Source organism: Geotrypetes seraphini, chromosome 10, assembly GCF_902459505.1.
Source record: "Geotrypetes seraphini chromosome 10, aGeoSer1.1, whole genome shotgun sequence".
In the NCBI taxonomy this organism is placed as follows: domain Eukaryota; kingdom Metazoa; phylum Chordata; class Amphibia; order Gymnophiona; family Dermophiidae; genus Geotrypetes; species Geotrypetes seraphini.
In genome coordinates, this window is record NC_047093.1 from 50,092,637 (window position 1) to 50,114,629 (window position 21,993).

A 21,993-nucleotide genomic window follows, 5' to 3' on the forward strand; every position below is an offset into this window, starting at 1 on the left:
ATAACAATCACCACTTTACAAATTAACAAATAGAAATTTTAAAAAATGGAAAATCATGCTATTTTACTAATACATTTTTCAATAAGCTTTCAGAAGCCAAAGTCTCCTTCCTCAGGTCAGTACAGGATGCTGCTGTTATGGTATCCTGTCCTGACCTGAGGAAAGGGGTTTTGTCTCTAACTGTTATCACAAGTTAAGCAGTTCAGAGAGCAAGTCCATGCTCGGTCATAAATTTGGCTCTAGTGATGGCAACATGGTTTTAATCTCCTGAAACCAGGTCCATAGTTCTAAAAACAAAATTAGCCTTCATGAGCTCATGGTCTATCTAGGTCCCCCCAGCATCTGTATCTGCTTAAAGACTCAGAGGTCACATTGCCTGCAATAGCCATGTTTTCAGTGTCCCACTGGAACACAAGTTCCTGCAAATCTGTTGCTTTTTTCTTCAATGAGCAGATTGCTTAAGATTGAGAGTAAAATTCATGAGAAAACACAGAGAAAATATTAGCAGGGTAACCAATGGAAACAGATGTAATCAGAATGAAAAAAGAGCCAAAGACCAATGCTGCCATTCAGCCCAATGATGTCACTTTTTGTGTTAGATGATTTTTGTGTGATGTGTATTGTTTTGTATTTTAATTGTGTATGTTTGTAATCCAAATAGACGTGTTAATATGTGGAATATAAAATGTTTTTCAGAAATATAAATCTTATCTTTTTCTAGGGGAGAAGGAAAACAGTCTAAAGACTGATGACTTTGGGCGAGATCTCTCCTCTGTGCAGACACTCCTCACTAAACAGGTTTGTGTCGGATACTCTATCTAGTAGTGTTGAGAGCACAGGAAAGTCCGTAGCCTTCCATTTGCTGATTATTTTTTTTTGGGGGGTGGGTTGCTTTGATTCTGCAGGAAACATTTGATGCTGGTCTGCAAGCCTTCCAGCAGGAGGGGATCACAAATATCATTGCACTGAAAGACCAGCTTCTGGCAGCTAAACATGTGCAGTCCAAGGCCATTGAGGCCCGCCATGCCACCCTGATGAAACGCTGGAACCAGCTGTTGGCCAATTCCGCTACCAGGAAAAAGAAACTGCTAGAAGCCCAGGAGCACTTCAGAAAGGTGAACAAGATGAAGTGGTTAGATCTGGCTGTTTGCAAGTAACCAAAGCCCACAAGCCATGCAAGTTGTACAATCCAAGCAACTAGTGCTGTTATCTCCCTTTTCTCCAATACTTTCATCAGTGTATACAATCTTACTGGTTTTATAATTACTGTGCTTTCTATCTTACAACTCTAGCCCTTGATGGGTAAGCCTCTTCTAAAATGGTTCCCTGTGCAATGTAGTTAAAAATGTTTCTCTTGTTTTATTGTACAAATTAACTGTTTCTTATATTTAAGGTTGAGGATTTATTCCTAACATTTGCCAAAAAGGCATCAGCATTTAACAGTTGGTTTGAGAATGCAGAAGAAGATCTGACTGACCCAGTGCGCTGTAATTCATTGGAAGAGATTAAAGCACTTCGTGAAGCACATGATGCCTTTCGCAACTCACTCAGTTCTGCTCAGGCAGATTTCAACCAGCTGGCAGAGCTGGACCGCCAGATCAAAAGTTACCGTGTGGCTTCAAATCCATACACTTGGTTCACAATGGAGGCACTGGAAGAAACCTGGAGAAACCTACAAAAAATCATCAAGGTAAGAGAATTCAGTCTGTGAGAGTCAGTCTGGTCCATTCCTATGATTTGATTCCAGGAGGGAATCAGACTTACTACTTTGGGTTTTGGTCAGGTACTAGTGACCTGGATTGGCCACTGTGAGAAAGGGCTACTGGGCTTGATGGACCATTGGTCTGACCAAGTAAGGTTTTCTTATGTTCACCATTCTACTATATCAGATTTTATTTTCTTACCAAGCAAACAATATATACTGTATGTGCAGTTTGAACAATGAAAACATTCTTTTGTGATGACACAAACTGATGGAATTCAATAAAGTAAGGGATAAGCTGAGGAACACAATATAGAAAAAGGATGGAATCCAGTTTAAAGCAAAACTTAAAAGGCCTCATAATTGGAGTGAGCTTTGATGGTAGTTTCAGAGGTTGGAAAGTAATACCAATGCCAAGCAGACTTCTGTGGTCTGGGTCCCCTAAATAGCCAAACAGATCAGGGTCAGGCCTGGAGCAGCTTCGACATCTCCAATAATTGGGAAATAGGACTGGTGCCAGGCAGACTTTTAGTCTGTGCTTCAAAATTGGCAAGAAGAGATAGATTATTGATAAAGTGGAACCTCTGCAGCGTGCCAGATTCAACTCTGACCACCTTGTTGGGCAGACTGGATAGACTGTGCAGGTCTTTATCTGCCAACACTTACTGTGTTACTATGTTGCAATAGCTCTAGCCATTTCCAACCCTTTGTATGCTGGGTATAGGTCAGCCTTCATATGGTGTAAATTCTGTCTTGTTTACTCAGGAACGCGAGTTGGAACTGCAGAAGGAGCAACGAAGACAAGAGGAAAATGACAAATTACGCCAAGAGTTTGCACAACATGCCAATGCATTCCACCAGTGGATTCAGGAGACCAGGTATAAATCCAGACAATCTTACCAAGTGTCCCTGTAGCAGTTCCCCTCTGCAGAAGAGATGGCTGCTTCTTAGTCACTTCCTTATGATTTCTGTAATGCTGTCCCATCTTAGTAAAATGTTCAGCAGTGTTTTGACTCTCCTGAGGATATCCACATGAGCAGTTGGTGTTGGGGAAGATGGCACCTGTAAGGCCTTGGAGTTACCAGATTTGCATATGAGCTCTAGCCCCTCTTATTATAGAACATCTAATTGGCAATTTTATTTTTGTAAACCAAACACAAAAAGAGGCAAGTGTGATTTGTCAATCCAGCCAAAGTAGTAAAGTCCAACAAAGAGAAACTCTCATCTGTAGTAGTCCCATATTTCAGCATTGGGATCTTACTTTTCATTTCCGTTTTCCTCTTTATCATCTTTTGATTGTTCTAATTGACTGGTTTATGCCTTGATTTATACATTGGTTTTATTAGTAGTTTTAAATGTTTTAATTGTGATTACCACTCTTTTAGTCCTTGTGTCATATGTTTGGTTTTTTTTAATTCCATTATCATTTTATGAATATTATACTATTCATATAACTCTTATGTTATTTTCAGTGTCTCACTAGTTCCCCGAGGAAGGCTTTTGCCGAAATTGGGATCCACTCCAGATGAGAGAGTTTCTCTTTGTTGGAGTTTACTGTGGACTAATAAAAGTAGCTACTTTGGCTTGACACATCTCACATGCCTCTTTTTGTGTTTGGCTATTGTTACTAAGACTTGTTTTGTGCTTCTCTTTCTTTAATTTTATTTTTGTAGCATTTCCTCTTTAAATTGCCCTTCATGCTAGATGACATATAGCAGCATTAGGAAGTCTTACTGGCTCAAGTGAACTTCTGGGGCTGCCACAGTAGTGGCAGTAGCAGCAATGTTCTCCCCTCCTTGGGCCAGAATGCAAATCTTATGATTTTACTAATTTTCCCTTTTTTTTTTTTTTCCATTTCATATTTTGATGCTGCCTGCTGGGATTTTGGACAGAACATATCTTCTAGATGGGTAAATTTTCACTTTGTTCTTAGCTAATTTGGGGGCTAAATATTGTCTCTGACTTGCTTGGGTTATGATATTCCTTGATTTCTCTAAGGTTCACCTTAGTAGCAGTGAGAGGGGGTAGTTTGCTCTATGGTGCCATGTATCTGGTTTCCCTATGATTGTTTGGTGGGTTCTACTTCAAGTATAACAAGAATTTCTTATCTGAAGCTCATATTTCCTTCTGTGGCTGTACAGCTCTAGATGAGATGCATAGATCTCATTGCACTGTACCTGTTCTCTCCCTGCTGTGGCACTTCCTCTCTGTTTCCACATAACTAAATCATTAGTTTGAGTACAGTGCCTGAAGTATTTTCAAAGCAAACCAATATCTCAAAACTGTTTCAAAAGTTCATTGCTTGGCTGTCTTAGTATTTGAGGGGAATTTTCATTGAAGGCTTCGACATTATGAAATAGCTGGGGAGGAGGGGTCATTATGTGGTAGCTTGGTATTCAGTGTGGTATCTCTTTCTGCATAGCATAGCCTATCGTCGTGTCATTCGGGTCTATCAGTATGAAGTTGGGGATGATCTGTCTGGAAGGTTTTTCTTTATATTATTTTTCCTCTTGCCTCACCATAATGCTGTCTCCCTGACTAACTGTCACTGCTGAAAGCTAGAGAGAGGATGAGCATGTAGTTCTCCTTTCTTTTATTATGTTGCTTTAAGGGCCTGGCATGTCTTTGTGCTTCTTGATTTGCACTGCTAAGTGTGATTGCAGTGGACAGCATAGTAGTTTGCTAAATGATAGCTTTTTAGAGAGGTCATAAGCATGAATATTGATGCCACAAGTAGGTGGGATGTGGAATAACTATCAGATTACTGAGTATGTATGTATGAATAAATTAATGTAAACAGTTCTGAGCTCCCTTGGGAGAACGGTATAGAAAATTGAATAAATGTGTATATGTGTGTATATATATATATATATAGATAGATATATAGATACTGTATACATACATACACAAACATATTTATTCCATTTTCTATACCGTTCTCCCAAGGGAGCTCAGAACTGTTTAATTTATTCAGGTAGTCAAGCATGTTGCACACAGAGATTTAGAAGTTTGAGTAGATGATTGCTCTGCATAAGATGCAAAGGCCATTGCCTCAGCATGCCCTGTATTAGTCATATACAGATCTCTCACCAGGAATGTTAAGAGAGTGAGAATGACAAAGTAGGTACTAAAATAGTGTTCTACAATAGGAAGACTATGACAAAGGAAAATAAATCTGTACCAGTGGGAATTAGAAAGATTTGCACTCCGGTTTGTTAGTTTTTTTTAAGAGTTTTCCACTTTCTAGAGCTCCTTCAATTATATTCTACTAATTAGTTTTAGGAAAGCAATGAGAGCAAGTGCACTATGCTTGTATTTGGCATGGAGCTATTCACTGCTTTTCCATGGGGCAGCAAAGAATTTCATTGGAGTAGTGCAGATTTTATATCTCCTGATCCGTGGCTTAGTGAGGGTGAGTGACGCCTGGGGCGGTGATGCCCCTCTCCCACCCTCTTCTCTGCCCCCTCACTCCTTCCCAACTCCCATACCGCTCACGCATCCCCTTCCCCGTACCTCTTTTAATTTTCCTGGCACGAGCAGCAGCATGAACTTGCTGCCCACGTTGTCAGCTTTCCCTCTGATGTCACTTCCTGGACATCAGAGAGAGCCGAGACCAACATGGGCAGAAAGTTCATGATGCTGCTCACGCCGGTAAAATTAAAAAGGTACAGCAGGATGGGGTGGGGTCAGGAAGGAGCAGAGAGGAGAATGGGTGCCCATGCCTCCACCAAGATGGCGCCTGGGGCGGACTGCCCCCTTACTACGCCACTGCTCCTGATATTTTGTAGTTGGCTCTGTTGCGTAAAGATCTAAAAGTTATGATGTAAAGAAGGGGGAGCTCGGGCCCACCATTGCTTTTTTTTGTTATTGTGTTCTTCCCTCACTGAAATTCTGTATTTAGATCTTGTATGGTTGAAGAATCTGGAACCCTGGAATCGCAGTTGGAAGCCACTAAAGTAAGTACTGCCAAGAATGTTCTTTCTGGGCTAATTTAACATAAGCTCCTGAGCACATCCTAAAATGTTCTGCCATATCAGTTCTCAGGTCAATGAGCCTCTTTCATGTGATTCTGGTATTTTTATTTTTTTTAGAATGGCAAAAAATTTCTGTAAATGTTTGACTTTGCAGGAATTTCCTTTATGTCACTAGTAAAGTATTTGGGGGAATATACTATTGAGAACGTACTGCTTGCTTCCTTAAAAGTGGACTAATTCCTAAATAAATTTCCTTACACCTTTCCAAACAGCGTAAGCATCAGGAAATTAGAGCAATGAGAAGTCAGCTGAAAAAGATTGAGGATTTGGGAGCTGCCATGGAGGAGGCTCTGATCCTGGATAATAAATACACCGAACACAGCACAGTGGGGCTGGCTCAACAATGGGACCAACTTGATCAGTTAGGAATGAGGATGCAGCATAACTTGGAGCAGCAAATCCAAGCCAGGTAATGAAGTATAGCAATGTGCCTCTGGGATAGAGGACCACCTTAGCGATCATGAGACTCTATAGCAGTTTCCTGGGGAGATTTGTTTATTAAAGTTTGTTATTCTGCACAGATCAAAGTGGTTTACCTAGTTCAAAGGGGATGCAGATAGTAAAAACAATGGTGCACAAAACCCAAAAGTTAAACAAAACTTTATATAGCTTTCAATTTGTATAATAGCAAATGGTAGAATAATTAATGGTAATAAATTTACAAAATTAAATGCATGGGCAGCATGGGAGGGGAGCAGGAACTCCACCCTGGCCCCAGCGGAATCCTGCAGCACCTCTCATGAACTTCCAATTCACCCACCCACTGCCTCCTGTTACTGTAGTTTTAAATCTTCGGGCAGTCGCTGCACAGCAGCAAGAACCAGGCCTGCCCAGGAAGTAGAATGAAGGGTTCTGGAGCAGGCCAGCTCATTAGCACTACGCAGCGGCTGCCTGAAGATTTAAGGTAGAACGCTGGGAGAGAAGGTGGGCACCAATTTTTGGAGCAACCATGGCCCCTGTGGTCTTCCCTGTTCTGACTCTTATGAAATGACACACAGGAGGAAACTACAACAGCAGCCTGTCCATCATCCAATTGAATTCAAAGCCAAATCTAATCCAATAAAGTTTAGGCTAGAAAGTTCCACAGTAAAGGAGCTAGGCAAGAGAAAGCAGAACATATACTGTTAAATTTCACCAGAGATCTAGATAGGACATTGTGTTTGTTTCAGAGAAAGTAGAACATGGGACAAAGGGTAGCAGATAAGGACATTGTGTTTGTTTCAGAGAAAGTAGAACATGGGACAAAGGGTAGCAGATAATTTGGCAAATTCAGATGGTAGTTCTGTCTCCTCTGAAAACTCCATGAGCCTTTATTGCTTGTTGCAGATTTGGGGGGGGAGAAAGGGGGTGGGGTGGTATCCCCTTCTACCAGCACAATGTTCTCCCTTGTCCTAACCACCCATCCTTCTAATATTGTTTCTTCCTGCCTTCATGCAATATCAATGAAGATGAAGAGCTCCTAACATGATCATTTGTGTTGGGAGGAATGAACAGCTTAAGTGTTTCTACAACTGCTGCTATTAGTACCCAGGGGAGCAAGAATATTTATTTGGTTCTATATCCCATCCTCCCAGAAGAGCTCAGAACGGGCTACAAGTTTAGTGATCCTCAGATTGGAAAATCCTTATTCCTGCACTATTGAGAGTCCAAAGGGGTAAAATCTGGTTTTGTTTTGGGGTTTGTTTTTTTGCATTAAAGCAGCATTACTTTCTAGTGTCATATTTCAGTCAGCTTGATAAGTCCCTTCACAATTCATCAGCAAGGGACAAAAACCATTGTAAAATTAAACTAAGCAGCAGCAATCTACTCTTGTCATATGTAAGAACTTCTCTTTTGCAGGAACACTACAGGTGTCACAGAAGAGGCCCTAAAGGAGTTCAGCATGATGTTCAAGTGAGTGTCCATTGCCTTTAGGCATAAGAATTGGATTGATCTTCTTCCAGTGGAGAGGAAAATGGTGACTGAATTCAAAGAAGCGTGGGATGAACACAGAGGATCTAGAATCAGAAAATAATATTAAATATTGAACTAAGGCCGGTACTGGGCAGACTTGCATGGTCTGTGTCTGTATATGGCCGTTTGGGGGACGATGGGCTGGAGAGGACTTCAATGGCTGGGAGGGTTTAGATGGGATGGAGTAGGTTTTAATGGAGATTTCGGCAGTTGGAACCCAAGCACAGTACGGGGTAGAGCTTTGGATTCTTGCCCAGAAATAGCCAAGAAGAAACAATTTTATAAATTTAAATTGAATCAGGTTGGGCAGACTGGATGGACCATTCAGGTTCTTTATCTACCGTCATCTACTATGTTTATGTTTCTAACAAACCAAAATCCTACAGCACATTGTGCTTAGTTGCCACCTGAACTTAATGTGGTCCTGTGTTGTGTACACACATGTCCATCTGTATTAATGATTTCATGGCCTTTCTTTTCCAGGCATTTTGACAAGGATAAGTCGGGTCGACTGAATCACCAAGAGTTCAAGTCCTGTCTCCGTTCCCTGGGTTATGATTTACCAATGGTGGAAGAAGGGGAGCCAGATCCAGAGTTTGAAGCAATACTTGATGCTGTGGATCCTAATAGGTATGTTTATGGCCTGGTTGTGCCCTAGGTTCATGTGAATGGAATGGAAATGGTGATCTGCAAATCAAAGGGAGAAATTGAGCAGAATTTTTTTTTTTAACCATAACAGAGATGGTCACGTGTCACTGCAGGAATACATGGCTTTCATGATCAGCAGGGAAACAGAGAATGTAAAATCGAGTGAGGAAATCGAAAGTGCATTCCGCGCCCTCAGCTCTGAAGGGAAAGCATATGTGACAAAAGAAGAGCTTTACCAGGTGAGTTACTTCTTGCAGAGCATTACAGTGACATTATCAAACTTTTTTTTTTTAATTCTTCTCTGCTTAAGATCACCCACCTTGGCCTGACCATTTCCATTATCCCTGATAATTTTCAATTCTTTAGTCCCAATATTTCAGTGACTTGTAATTAATGCCCAGCCCAGGGGAGAGTGTGGCACAGTGGTTAAAGCTACAGCCTCAGGATCCTGAAGGTGGTGGGTTCAAACCCACACTGCTCCATGTGACCATGGGCAAGTCACTTAATTCCCCCATTGCCCCAGGTACATTAGATTGTGAGTCTGCCGGGACAGACAGGGAAAAATGCTTGAGTACCTGAATAAACTCATGTAAACAGTTCCTGGGAGAATGATATAGAAAATTGAATAAATAAACAGTGGATGGAGACAGAAGCATTAGTTCTTGGTGGTTTGCCCTTCAAGTGTGTCATGCAACCCTAGAATCATCAATATTCAAATGACAAAGCAGCAGAAGTCATATGTGAAATGTATAACATATGTGATAGCAATGTGTTTTAGCTTAGAAAGAAGGCAGTGGTTAGAACTACAGCCTTAGAACCCTGAGGTTGTGGGTTCAAATCCCTCGCTGCTTGTGACCCTGGGCAAGTCACTTAATCCCCCCATTGAGCCCACTGGGACAGACAGGGAAATATGATAAAGTACCTGAATGTAAACCACTTAGGTTATAAGTGGTATATAAATGATTAAATAAACAGTAAATAAATTTGTAAGGGCTCCATCGTAAGCTGAAGCTATAAAATCCAACTGCCATACAGACAAGATAGTGAGCACTGGAAGTGAAATAGGAATCCATCATGTAATGTGACTACTACTGAATAAAAATGAACTTGAAGAGACCATTTCCATACACACACACACATATACATATGTATATATATATATATGTATGTGTATATATATATATATATATATGTATGTGTATATATATATATATGTATGTGTATATATATATATATATATATGTATGTGTATATATATATATATGTATGTGTATATATATATATATGTATGTATGTGTATATATATATATGTATGTATGTGTGTATATATATATATGTATGTATGTGTATATATATATATATATATGTATGTATGTGTGTATATATATATGTGTGTGTGTGTATATATATATGTGTATATATAGGTATATGTGTATAAAAAAGGGTAGGCATCCTAAGACTATCAAGTTTATCAAGTTTATTTAAAATATTTGATATGATCGCAATATCCAAATCCACTGCGATTTACAAAGATTAAAAATAGAAAAAATAAAAATTCTTACAAACAGGACATAAAAAACAGTTATGACAAAAAAATGCAATTGAGGGGGAGGGGGCTAAAAAATAGGTTTAAATACAATTTCAAAATAAATGAAAGAGGGTAGGAAAGGAGACAAAAGGTTAGGGAACGTTACCCACTTAATTTCTACTTAACAGTGTTCCTTGTCCAGATAAATTCCAGAATGAGGTCATATGATTTTAAATGGGTCTGTTAAAGGCGTCCTTAAACAGCCAACTTTTTAGTAGGCCTTTGAACTTGTTAAGTAATTTTTCTTCTCTTATGTTGAAAGGAAGCAAGTTCCAAATATGAGGAGCTGTAACAGAAAAGATCATATCCCTCCTTGAATAAATGATTTTTAATGAGGGAATTACTAATAGAAATTTATCTTCTGATTTTAGAGATTTTACAGGAATGTATGGTATTAGAAATCTTTCTAAAAATGCTGGTGCTTTATTTATGAATATTTTATGTGTGAGTAAAGCTATTTTGTAAGTAATTCTATGGTTTACCGGTAACCAGTGATTTTCCTTTAACAGTGGAGTTACATGATCAAATTTTTTTCTTTTCATGATAATTTTTATTGCGATGTTTTGAAGAATTTGTAGTCTACATATTTCTTTTAAGGTAGTCTCTTTGTAAAGGAAACTAATGGAAACTTTCTCAAGTAAGATCTAATTTTTCCTTCCTTTTTCATGTCATATATCAGTTAGAACTTGTAGGATGTAGCAGTACAGTTCCTCACTAAGTAGGGAGTTGATTGGACCCAAGACTGCCACTCAAGGTTGAGGGAAAGCTCCTACCTTTTGAAAATGAATCAGTAGAAAGGAATTAGCACTAAAAAGTTGCAGAGTCAGGCTAAAGGTTCCTGATAACCGAGAGGATAAAAGATGACACGATAGACCAAAACTCTCAGGCATCTGAGACCAAAAGTCAACCACTAAAGACAAAAAGTAGGTCAAAGAGTGCCAAGGAGAAGCACTTGCTGAGAGATAATTTGGAAACAATTGAAATGGCAAAGCTAATATCCAGTGGAATCAAATACGAGGAGCAGAGCTTATAGCACGAGAAAGGCTGAACTGCTATCCCATTGGAGCTTCTGAAGGGGGGGAGCCAGAATGTGAGGGAGCACCTCAGCCTTTATGAAATACAGCAAACACTATAACAGAGAAGGAAATGATATTTCAGGTAAACCAATTAAAATATAATCCTGTAAGTCAATTATAGTCCTGTGTGACAAAGCAGAGGCAAAAAAGATGGTAAATTGCAACCATAACACCGGTCATTCCTTAAGAGGATGTGGAATTGCAGCTCTTGTAGCAAATCTTCCTGCTCCCCAATCCGCTGTTCGGCGCCCTCCACACGATGCACTAAATCCATCTTGCCAAATCTCATGGACAGTGTCTTTAATTTTTCCCTTAACACCAACCATTTCTATCTTGATTTCAGCCACCCACTGCTGAAGATCCGCTTTAGTAATGGATGCTGAGACTTTGGAGGTAGGAGATCCATGTATCTCCTCCTGTATCAAGTCGAGCTCTGAATCACTCTCACCCGAATCTTGTGCCACCATTGTCAAGGCCTCTCCCACATGGCGGAGGGAACTTTTCACCGATCCTCGATGCATCGGCTTGGGGTCAGCAAGTTTTGGGTTTTTTTGCTGGCAAATTTGCTCACAGCTAAACACCCAGCACACTTCATTCAGCGATTTGCCCTGGGGAGAGCAGGTTAAGATCAATTTTAAGAGTAAAAGCCTTTGAAATTTTGAAGCTTCCTATAGATCATGGCAGGTGGAGGGAAATAACCCACTGGTCCCGAAATAAAGTGTGGATTTACAAAGATTAGCAAAGGTAAAATCCTAATCTTTCGTTCTGATAGTATTTTTGCTTTGATTAACAGTCTGACTATTGAAGGTCTTAATAAGGGTTTCCTGTCTAGGAAAGAACATATTTTTTGAATTATCAGTTTTTTCAAGTACCTACCCAAGGATCACTGATTGCAAATACAGGTCCTTTATGGACAGAACTTTGAAGTCTCAAGCTAGCAAACAGCAGACCTGGCTAGGCAACTACATCAACAGAGCTAGGCTGACCTACATCACATTTCAGAAAGAAATTAAGACAGCACTATTCAACAGATTTATCTCCTAATCAGTTACCAGTTCTAAACGATTAACTCCATGCTGATAACTTGAGAAATACATGTACTGTACTAACTGTATTGTATCATATTGTATTTTACTAATTGTAATCTGTAATTCACTGACTGTACTGTATCATCCTCGCCATTTGTATTCTGTAATTCACTGACTGCCCAGCTCTCTTCACTGTGAACCGCCTAGAAGTCGTAAGATTATGGCAGTATAGAAGAAATAACGTTACTATTATTATTATATTCTACATACTAATAAGCAATACTAACTTCTATTAAAAGAAAAGAGAAAAAAACATTACACAAACCTAATAGGCACAGAAACCCAAGACACCAAAAAATTATTCCAAATATTAAAAGATCTAACAAGCACCAAACCCTATATGATCACAAACAATAACCCCGCCCCTTCAGCCTCTCTCCTAGCAGAACACTTCAAGAATAAAATCACAAACACCAGAGCTACCCTCAAGAATAACCCAGCCCACCTAATGGATGTCATAAAGCACAGTTACTTACCGTAACAGGTGTTATCCAGGGACAGCAGGCATATATTCTCACATGTGGGTGACGTCATCTACGGAGCCCCAGCGCGGACAGCTTTTCAAGCAAACTTGATTGAAGTTTCAAGTTTGCACACTGCACCACGCATGTGCTAGCCTTCCTGCCCACTAGAGGGCGCATCCCCACCTCGTGGTCCTCAGTTCCATATCCAGCAAAGAAGCCATCCCCGGGGAGGAGGGCGGGTTGTGAGAATATATGCCTGCTGTCCCTGGATAACACCTGTTACGGTAAGTAACTGTGCTTTATCCCAGGACAAGCAGGCATGATATTCTCACATGTGGGTGACCTCCAAGCCAACCAAAAAAGGGCAGGTGGGAGGATGGCAATTCAGGAAAATAGGTTACGTAACACCGACTGGCCAAACCGGCCGTCGCTTCTGGACAACGAATCCAGACAGTAGTGGGAGGTGAACGTATGAACCGAAGACCAAGTGGCAGCTTTACATATGTCCTCTATAGGAGTGGATCGGAGGAAAGCAACCGAAGCTGCCATCGCTCGGACCTTATGCCCCGTGACTCGACCCGAGAGCGGGAGACCAGCCTGAGCGTAGCAAAAAGAAATACAAGCAGCCAACCAGTTGGACAAGGTGCGCTTAGAAACAGGATGTCCCAACCGATTAGGATCAAAGGACAAAAATAATTGAGGAACCTTCCGATGAGACTTGGTACGTTGGAGATAAAAGGCCAACCCCCTCTTACAGTCAAGCGTGTGAAGCGCCGCCTCACCAGGATGAGAGTGGGGCTTCGGGAAGAATACCGGAAGAACAATGGACTGATTGAGGTGGAAATCAGACACAACTTTAGGCAAAAATTTAGGATAGGTGCGAAGAACCACCTTGTCATGATGAAACACAGTAAAAGGAGGATCCGCAACCAAAGCCTGCAGCTCACTAATCCGACGAGCGGATGTGAGCGCAATCAAAAAGACCACTTTCCAAGTGAGAAACTTAAGATGAGATTTGTCGATAGGCTCAAAAGGAGGCTTCATCAGTTGAGCTAAGACCACATTAAGATCCCAAACTACAGGAGGAGGTTTCAGAGGAGGATGGACATTCACGAGACCCCTCATGAAACGAGTAACCAGAGGATGAAGAGAGAGAGATCGACCCTCGAGATGCCGATGGAACGCCGCAATGGCACTGAGATGCACCCGAATGGAAGTCGTCTTCAGTCCCGACTCCGACAGATGCAACAAATATTCCAGCACCGAAGACACGGGAACTGAACTCGGGTCCAGATGGTTCGAGGAACACCAGGATGAAAATCTGGTCCACTTCTGGGAATAACAAAGCCGAGTCTAGGCCTTGCGCGAGGCTTCCAAAATCTCCCTCACCGACTGAGAAACAGGAACCGAAGTCATGGGGAAAGGAACCAAGCGGTCAGATGTAAAGACTGAAGATTGGGATGTAACAGCGAACCCCGACTCTGAGACAGCAGAGAGGGAAAGACAGGCAGAAGCAGAGGTTCCCTGACAATGAGTTGAAGCAGCAGGGAGAACCAGTGCTGTCTAGGCCAACGAGGCACAATGAGAATCATAGTGGCTCTGGTCGATTTGAGATGTACCAGCGTTCTCAAGATCAGAGGAAAAGGAGGGAACGCATAAAGGAACCTCCCCCCCCAGTCGAGCAGAAAGGCATCGGCCTCGAGACGGTCCCGGGAGTACATCCGAGAACAGTAGAGGGGTAGTTTGTGAGTCTCCGGGGAGGCAAACAGATCCACCTGAGGAGTCCCCCAGCGGTCGAAGACCTCGCGTAGAACCCGGGAGTTCAGCGACCACTCGTGCGGCTGGAGAAGACGACTGAGTTTGTCTGCCAGACAGTTCCTCTCTCCCTGAATGTAAACCGCACGCAGGAATATGTTCTGGGAGACCGCCCATTCCCAAAGGCGCAGGGCCTCCTGGCACAGAGGCCAAGAGCCCGTTCCCCCTTGTTTGTTGACATAGTATATCGCCACCTGGTTGTCCGTCCGCACGAGCACCACTTGATCGTGCAGTAGGTGGTTGAAAGCTCACGCAGCCAGAAAGATGGCACGAAGCTCCAACACATTGATGTAACAGAGACGGTCCTCGGCCGACCACAGACCCTGCGTTCGCAGACCGTCAAGATGAGCCCCCCACGCGTACTCCGAGGAGTCCGTGGTCAGGACCTTGCGACACGGAGGAACGAGAAACAGCAAACCCCCTGAAAGACTGGAAGAGTTGGTCCACCAACGGAGCGAACGTCTCAAAGAAGGAGTCACTGTTATCAGACACGAGACTGGGTCGAGATCCTGCCGCCATTGAGAGGCAAGAGTCCACTGAGGAAGCCTCAGATGCAAGCGGGCGAAGGGAGTGACGTGGACCGTCGACGCCATGTGGCCCAGAAGGATCATCATACGCTGCGCCGACACCACAGAGTGCCCCAAAACCTGGCGACTTAACCGAAGCAAGGCCTCCCGCCGAGGAGGGGGGAGGAAAGTGCGGAGGCGAACCGTGTCCAGCACGGCTCCAATAAACTGGAGAGACTGAGCCGGGCACAACTGAGACTTGGGAAAGTTCACTTCGAACCCTAGACGTTGAAGTAAGATGATAGTCTGTTGGGTCGCTAAAATAACTCCCTCCCTGGTCGTGGCCTTGATCAGCCAATCGTCCAGGTAGGGAAAGACCTGTAGCCCCCGAGAGCGCAGGGCCGCCGCGACTACCACCATACACTTTGTGAATACCCGAGGGGACGACGCCAGGCCAAAGGGAAGGACCCGATACTGAAGGTGCAACTCCCACTTGGAACCGTAAGAACTTGCGGAAAGCGGGATGCACCGGAACATGGGTATATGCTTCCTTCAAGTCCAGGGAGCACATCCAATCCCCTTCCTCCAACAGGGGGTACAAAACCAGAAGCGATAACATACGGAACTTCTCCCGGACCAGGAACTTGTTGAGCTTCCGGAGGTCCAAAATGGGGCGTAGATCCCCGGTCTTTTTTGGGACCAAAAAGTAACGGGAGTAAAACCCTCGACCCCGCTGGTCGGGAGGGACAAGCTCCACCGCCCGCAGGCTCAACAAGGCCCTGGCCTCGACCAGAAGGGCCAACTGGCTCCGATTGGACGGGCAAGCGCTGGGCGGCCTGTCTGGAGGCTGTGCTAAGAAGTTGAGCGAATAGCCCTCGGAGACGGTCCGGAGCACCCATGCGTCGGATGTAATCTCGGTCCAAGCCCCGTAAAAGGACCTGAGTCGACCCCCGATGGGGAGGGGGTCCGGCGATACCGCGGAGGGGGCCCGCCCCCAACCGCAGATCCCGTCAAAAAGACGGCGCAGGCTTGGACGCTCCCTGCGCTGGGGGTTTTGACTGACCTCCCCTACCCTGTTGGGGTGGGCGTCGGGGCAGAGGTCTCGAGAAGGCCGGCGTAGATTTCTGCGGGTATCTTCTCGGGGGCTGCCGGAAAGGTTTTTGCGGCGGGGCCTTAGGTTTAGAGCGGACCAGGGAGGCAAGAGAGCGCTCCTGCTCCGATAGACGTTTGGTCGCCGCCTCCAAAGAGTCGTCAAACAACTCAGAACCCACGCAGGGCAAGTTCGCCAAACGCTCCTGCAGGTTGGGGTCCATCTCGAGGGTACGGAGCCACGCCAGGCGGCGCATAGCCACCGCACAGGCTGATACCCTCGAGGCGAGTTCAAAGGCGTCGTACACAGCATGGAATAGGTACAAGCGCAGTTGAGAGAGATTTGACATGAAGGTGGCGAACTTCTCCCTATGGGAATCAGGTATGACCTCCCGAAAACTAGGGAGGTCCTTCACCATGGTACGCAAGTAGGAAGAGTATGAAAATGCGTAATTCAAGACCCTCGTCGCCATAAGAGAGTTAGCGTAGAGGCGACGACCAAATTTGTCGAGGGTCCGTCCTTCCCTCCCCGGCGGGACCGCTGCAGACACCCTGGAAGGTTGCGTCCTCTTAAGCGCCGACTCCAGCAAGAGTGATTGGTGGGAGAGTTGCGCCCTCTCGAACCCCTTAGGAGGGTCCGGTATTTCGACTCCATCTTGGACGGCACCACCGTGACCGTAAGAGGGGTTTCCAAATTTCTGAGGAGGGTCTGGTGGAGGACCTTATTTAGTGGAAGGCGAGGGGATTCCCATGGGGGAGCAGGAAGATCCTGCTCTTCCAAAAACTCTTTGGTATAATGGGAACCTGCCAACAAGTCCACGCCCAAAGCCTCCGCCATATCCTGCACAAACCTGGAGAATGACGAAGGTCTGGCAGGCGGAGAAGGAGACCGAGATCTCCCCGCCGAGGCGAAGGGGGAGGCCTCGGGGGAATACCTCGGCTCTCTACCCGACCCCGATCCCCACGAGGCACGCTCCCGGGACCTCAAGGGGGTCGGGGACCGGTCATGCCTGAAGGACCCCTTGGGGGAACCCCCCGGGGTACGAGGTATCGAGGCCCGTCCCTTCCGCCCCGGCGAGGAGGCATGGGAACTCTCTCCGGCGGGGGAGCGAAAAAGACTGGGGTTATCCAGGCGGAGCTCCGAGACCTGTAAGGTCTCGCCCCCGAGTGGCGACGAGCGACCGCGCCTCCGAGGCGTGGCCCGAGACTGCTTGGCCTTCCTCGGACGGCGCCTCGCCCGAGGCCTGCCCGAAGGCGAGGAGCCTCGCGAGGACCTCGAGGACGAAGTGGACGAGAGCCTCCGCACCCGGCGCATCTTGTCACGGGGCCGCACGCTACGCTCAGGCTGTCCCACTGAAGCCGGGTCCGAGGGCAAAGCCGAGGTCGAGGTAGTACGCACCTCGGGAGCCGGAGCCCCAGTACCCGAGGCCGAGGTCGCCGACTGCGGGGCAGCCGAGACCGAAGCAGTCGAGGCCGAAGCCTGCTGCAGGTGCTCAATGGCCCCGGACAGCTCCGAGGCGATCAAAGCCCGGAGCAAGTCCTGGAAAGCCGGGATGGTCATCCCAGGTGGTAACACCTGTCGATGCTCCTCAGAGGGCGACCTCGGTCTCGAGTATTCCCTCGGGGCAATCGATTTGGACACCTTGGGCTGGGCGGAGGCAGACCCTCCCGCCGTCAAGGAGCCCGAGGATGGCTTTTTGGTGGATCCTGGAGCTGAGGAGGGAAGTGGAGACTTACCCGAGGCCGGCTTGGACGAGGCAACAGGCTTCGATGGGACCGAGGCCGAGGCCGAGGTCAAGGCCAGGGCCGAAGCCGAGGCCGAACTCGAGGCCTTCCCGGTCGGGGACTCAACGGCGAAAAGTTCCGCCATGCGGGCCCTGCGGCGTTTGAGAGCCCTCTTTTGAAAGGTGGCACACCTGGCACAAGAGTCTGTAGGGTGCTGGGGCCCCAAGCACCGCAAACAGCACCGGTGAGGATCTGTAATCGATAAGAGTCGGTCACACCGACCGCACTTTTTAAATCTGGTCACAGGCCGGGACATGGGCCCAAAAAGCGGCCGGGAACAGACGAGGTCCCACGGCCGCGGCTACCGGGAGCCCCCGGAGCGACGGAAAAAATAAAACTTTTTTTTTTTTTTTTGACGATAACTGAACAATGAAATAAAAGAAACAAATGCAAACGCAGCGACCGCGTCGAAAAGAGAACACAGCCGCGGCGACAGAAGGCAAATTGATAGCACAATTTTCCACAGGGCTTCTGGCTCCGCGGATGAAATTGAACTGAGGACCACGAGGTGGGGATGCGCCCTCTAGTGGGCAGGAAGGCTAGCACATGCGTGGTGCAGTGTGCAAACTTGAAACTTCAATCAAATTTGCTTGAAAAGCTGTCCGCGCTGGGGCTCCGTAGATGACGTCACCCACATGTGAGAATATCATGCCTGCTTGTCCTGGGATAATGCCTCCTACATCATGCGCTGCAGACAGAACTTGGTCCCAATTCCCAAAGATACATTGGACCGAATTCAACAAACTCTACAATAAATACAGCCGTGCATTCTGTGAACTCAACCACTGCCCACCTTATCTCCTATCATCAGCGAGCATTAAGTTCCGTACCCTACTCCTACACTGGATACAAACCATGCTCACAGATGGCACCTTCTCAACTAACCTCAGGGAAATCATCATCACCCCAATCCTAAAAGACCCAAAAGGTCCAACAGACAACCAATCCAATTACAGACCAATCGCCTCAATACCTCAATCTAACAGAAGGACTAGTAGCCAAATTCCTCAATAAATATCTCGAAGACCATAACCTACTCCACCCCACGCAATCTGGCTTCAGAACTAACTGAGTCACTACTAGGCTCCCTTATCGACATACTGCTAATACAGCTGGACCTGACGGTGGCTTTCGACCTAGTTGACCATAACATACTCATGGTTTGAAGGCTTCTTAAAATCCAGATCATACAAAGTAAAATCAGACAAAGAAAAATCCAAACCTTGGTCCAACCCCTGCGGAGTCCCACAAGGATCTCCACTATCCCCTACATTCTTCAACCTATATACAGCCTCTCTCGACGTTTACCTGAACAAACAAGGTCTAACCTCTTACAGCTAAGCTGATGACATCACCATCCTAATACCCTTTGACCAACCAAAGCTAGCAATGACAGACTAGAGATAAAGGGAAGCAGCCGGCTAGAGAGGAAGTGGGACCGCTGGACGACGGAAACAGGAAGGGAGTGGTGAAGGAGGAGAAGGTAGTGGCAGAAAGGCTTAACATGTTCTTCTCGTCTGTATTTACAAACGAAAACACGTCCAACATACCGGATCCTGAGCAATTCTTCAACGGAAGTCAAGCAGAAAAATTAACATCCATAGAAGTGAGCCTTGAGGACGTTCGTAGGCAGATAGAAAAACTAAAAACTGACAAATCCCCGGGTCCGGATGGCATACATCCTAGGGTTCTGAAGGAATTAAAGGAGGAGATAGCAGAACTACTGCAGCAAATTTGCAACTTATCCCTGAAAACAGGCGAGATCCCGGAAGATTGGAAGATAGCCAATGTTACGCCCATCTTTAAAAAGGGATCAAGAGGTGACCCGGGAAACTACAGGCCGGTGAGCCTGACTTCGGTTCCAGGGAAAATGGCAGAAGCACTGATAAAAGAAAACATCGATCAACATTTTGAAAAACATGAACTTCTGATAACCAGCCAGCATGGTTTCTGCAAGGGAAGATCGTGCCTAACAAACTTATTGCACTTCTTCGAAGGAATCAACAAACGGATGGACAAAGGAGACCCCATAGACATCATATATCTAGATTTCCAAAAAGCCTTTGACAAGGTGCCCCATGAACGTCTACTCCGGAAATTGAAGAACCATGGGGTGGAAGGAGACGTACATAGATGGATCAGAAACTGGTTGGAGGGTAGAAAACAAAGGGTAGGAGTGAAGGGTCACTATTCCGACTGGAGGAGGGTCATGAGTGGTGTCCCGCAGGGCTCGGTGCTCGGGCCACTGCTTTTTAATATCTTCATAAATGATCTAGAAACAGGGACGAAGTGCGAGATAATAAAATTTGCGGACGACACCAAACTATTTAATGGAGCTCAGACTACAGAGGACTGCGAAGAATTGCAAAGGGACTTGAACAAACTAGAAGAATGGGCGGTGAAATGGCAGATGAAGTTCAACATTGAGAAATGTAAAGTATTACATGTGGGGAGCAGAAACTCGAGGTACAACTATACAATGGGAGGGATGTTATTGAATAAGAGTACCCAGGAAAGGGACTTGGGGGTAATGGTGGACATGACAATGAAGCCGTCGGCACAGTGTGCTGCGGCCGCTAAGAGAGCGAATAGAATGCTTGGTATAATCAAAAAGGGTATTATAGCCAGAACGAAAGAAGTTATCCTGCCGTTGTATCGGGCGATGGTGCGCCCGCATTTGGAGTACTGCGTCCAATATTGGTCGCCGTACCTTAAGAAGGATATGGCGTTAGTCGAGAGGGTTCAGAGGAGAGCGACACATCTGATAAAAGGTATGGAAAACCTGTCATATTCTGAGAGATTGGAGAAGCTGGGTCTCTTTTCCCTGGAGAAGAGGAGACTTAGAGGAGATATGATAGAGACTTATAAGATCATGAAGGGCATAGAGAGAGTAAAGAGGGACAGATTCTTCAAACTTTCTAATAACAAAAGAACAAGAGGGCATTAGGAAAAGCTGATAGGAGTCAGATTCAAAACAAATGCTAGGAAGTTCTTCTTTACCCAACGTGTGGTGGACACCTGGAATGCGCTTCCAGAGGACGTAATAGGGCAGAGTACGGTACTGGGGTTCAAGAAAGGATTGGATAAATTCCTACTGGAAATGGGGATAGAGGGGTATAGATAGAAGATTACTACACAGGTCCGGGACCTGTTGGGCCACCGCGTGAGCGGACTGCTGGGCATGATGGACCTCGGGTCTGACCCAGCAGAGGCATTTCTTATGTTCTTATACACCGAACACTAGCTACAGTTACGACGTGGATGGAAAATCACAAACTGAAGCTCAACCCAGACAAAACTAAATTCATCCTCCTAGAAAATAACAAAGTCCCTACCACTACCAACTTAGTAATCAATTCTTATCAACTACCCTCTACAAACCTCCCTAAAACTACTTGGAATGACTATTGACAGGGGCTGCACCATGCAACCACAAATAAACAAAACGATATAGAAATCTTTTGCAGTCATGAGAAACCTTAGACAAGTCCGAAAATTCTTCGAAAGACCACAATTTCTGCTTCTAGTACAATCACTAATCCTCAGTATACTCGACTACTGCAACATCCTCTACCTCCCCTGCCCGGCAATAATGATTAAACAACTACAAAAAATTCAAAATACAGCTTTGAGACTCGTCTACTCATTGAAGAAATATGACCACATCACTGAGGCATACATCGATTCACACTGGCTTCCAATCCAAGAAAGAATACAATTTAAATTCTAATGTATACTATTTAAAACTATAAACGGGGACAGCCCGACCTACCTAAACAACCGCCTTATCCAAACTACCTCTACCAGGCATAGAAAAACACACACCCCTTTCACTCACCCCACAATCAAGGAAGTAAAACAGAAAAAACTTTACGACGGCCTACTAGCCACTCAAGCAGCAAGACTAGATAATCAAATCTCCACCCTATTGATATCAACCCCTGACTACATGAGGTTCAGAAAGGATATAAAAACTATACTCTTCAAGAAATCCCTGAGTAAAGCCTAATACCATGAATACCTCCCTCTCCCCTACCCCTGATTCTACCTTTCCCTCTCTCAGAAACTATCTCTGATCTAACTTTATAACCCTTCCCTCCACAATTCTTATTGTAATCCGCTTTGAACCGAAAGGTAATGGCGGAATAGAAATCTGTAATGTAATGTAATGTAATACTGCCCTAAATTTATGACTTTAATTAATCCTCTGGGCCATCTGATAGTGGCGGCTTGAAATTCTCTTTT

General features: G+C 45.0%; 1 protein-coding gene across 8 annotated transcripts in view; it reads left to right on the top strand.

Annotated features, from left to right (window-relative positions):
* SPTAN1 (spectrin alpha, non-erythrocytic 1) overlaps positions 1 to 21,993 on the top strand; it is a 160,683-nt gene that overhangs the window by 130,270 nt on the left and 8,420 nt on the right. For 4 of the 8 annotated variants that reach the window (XM_033960196.1, XM_033960194.1, XM_033960195.1 and 1 more), the window contains 11 exons: positions 722 to 798; positions 906 to 1,115; positions 1,394 to 1,690; positions 2,468 to 2,580; positions 3,595 to 3,612; positions 4,125 to 4,187; positions 5,604 to 5,658; positions 5,949 to 6,145; positions 7,576 to 7,629; positions 8,173 to 8,319; positions 8,429 to 8,576. In XM_033960196.1, the coding sequence (XP_033816087.1) occupies positions 722 to 798; positions 906 to 1,115; positions 1,394 to 1,690; positions 2,468 to 2,580; positions 3,595 to 3,612; positions 4,125 to 4,187; positions 5,604 to 5,658; positions 5,949 to 6,145; positions 7,576 to 7,629; positions 8,173 to 8,319; positions 8,429 to 8,576 (1,379 nt within the window). The remainder of the gene's footprint in view (positions 1 to 721; positions 799 to 905; positions 1,116 to 1,393; positions 1,691 to 2,467; positions 2,581 to 3,594; positions 3,613 to 4,124; positions 4,188 to 5,603; positions 5,659 to 5,948; positions 6,146 to 7,575; positions 7,630 to 8,172; positions 8,320 to 8,428; positions 8,577 to 21,993) is intronic. The other 4 variants (XM_033960198.1, XM_033960199.1, XM_033960200.1 and 1 more) reach the window with 1 other exon arrangement.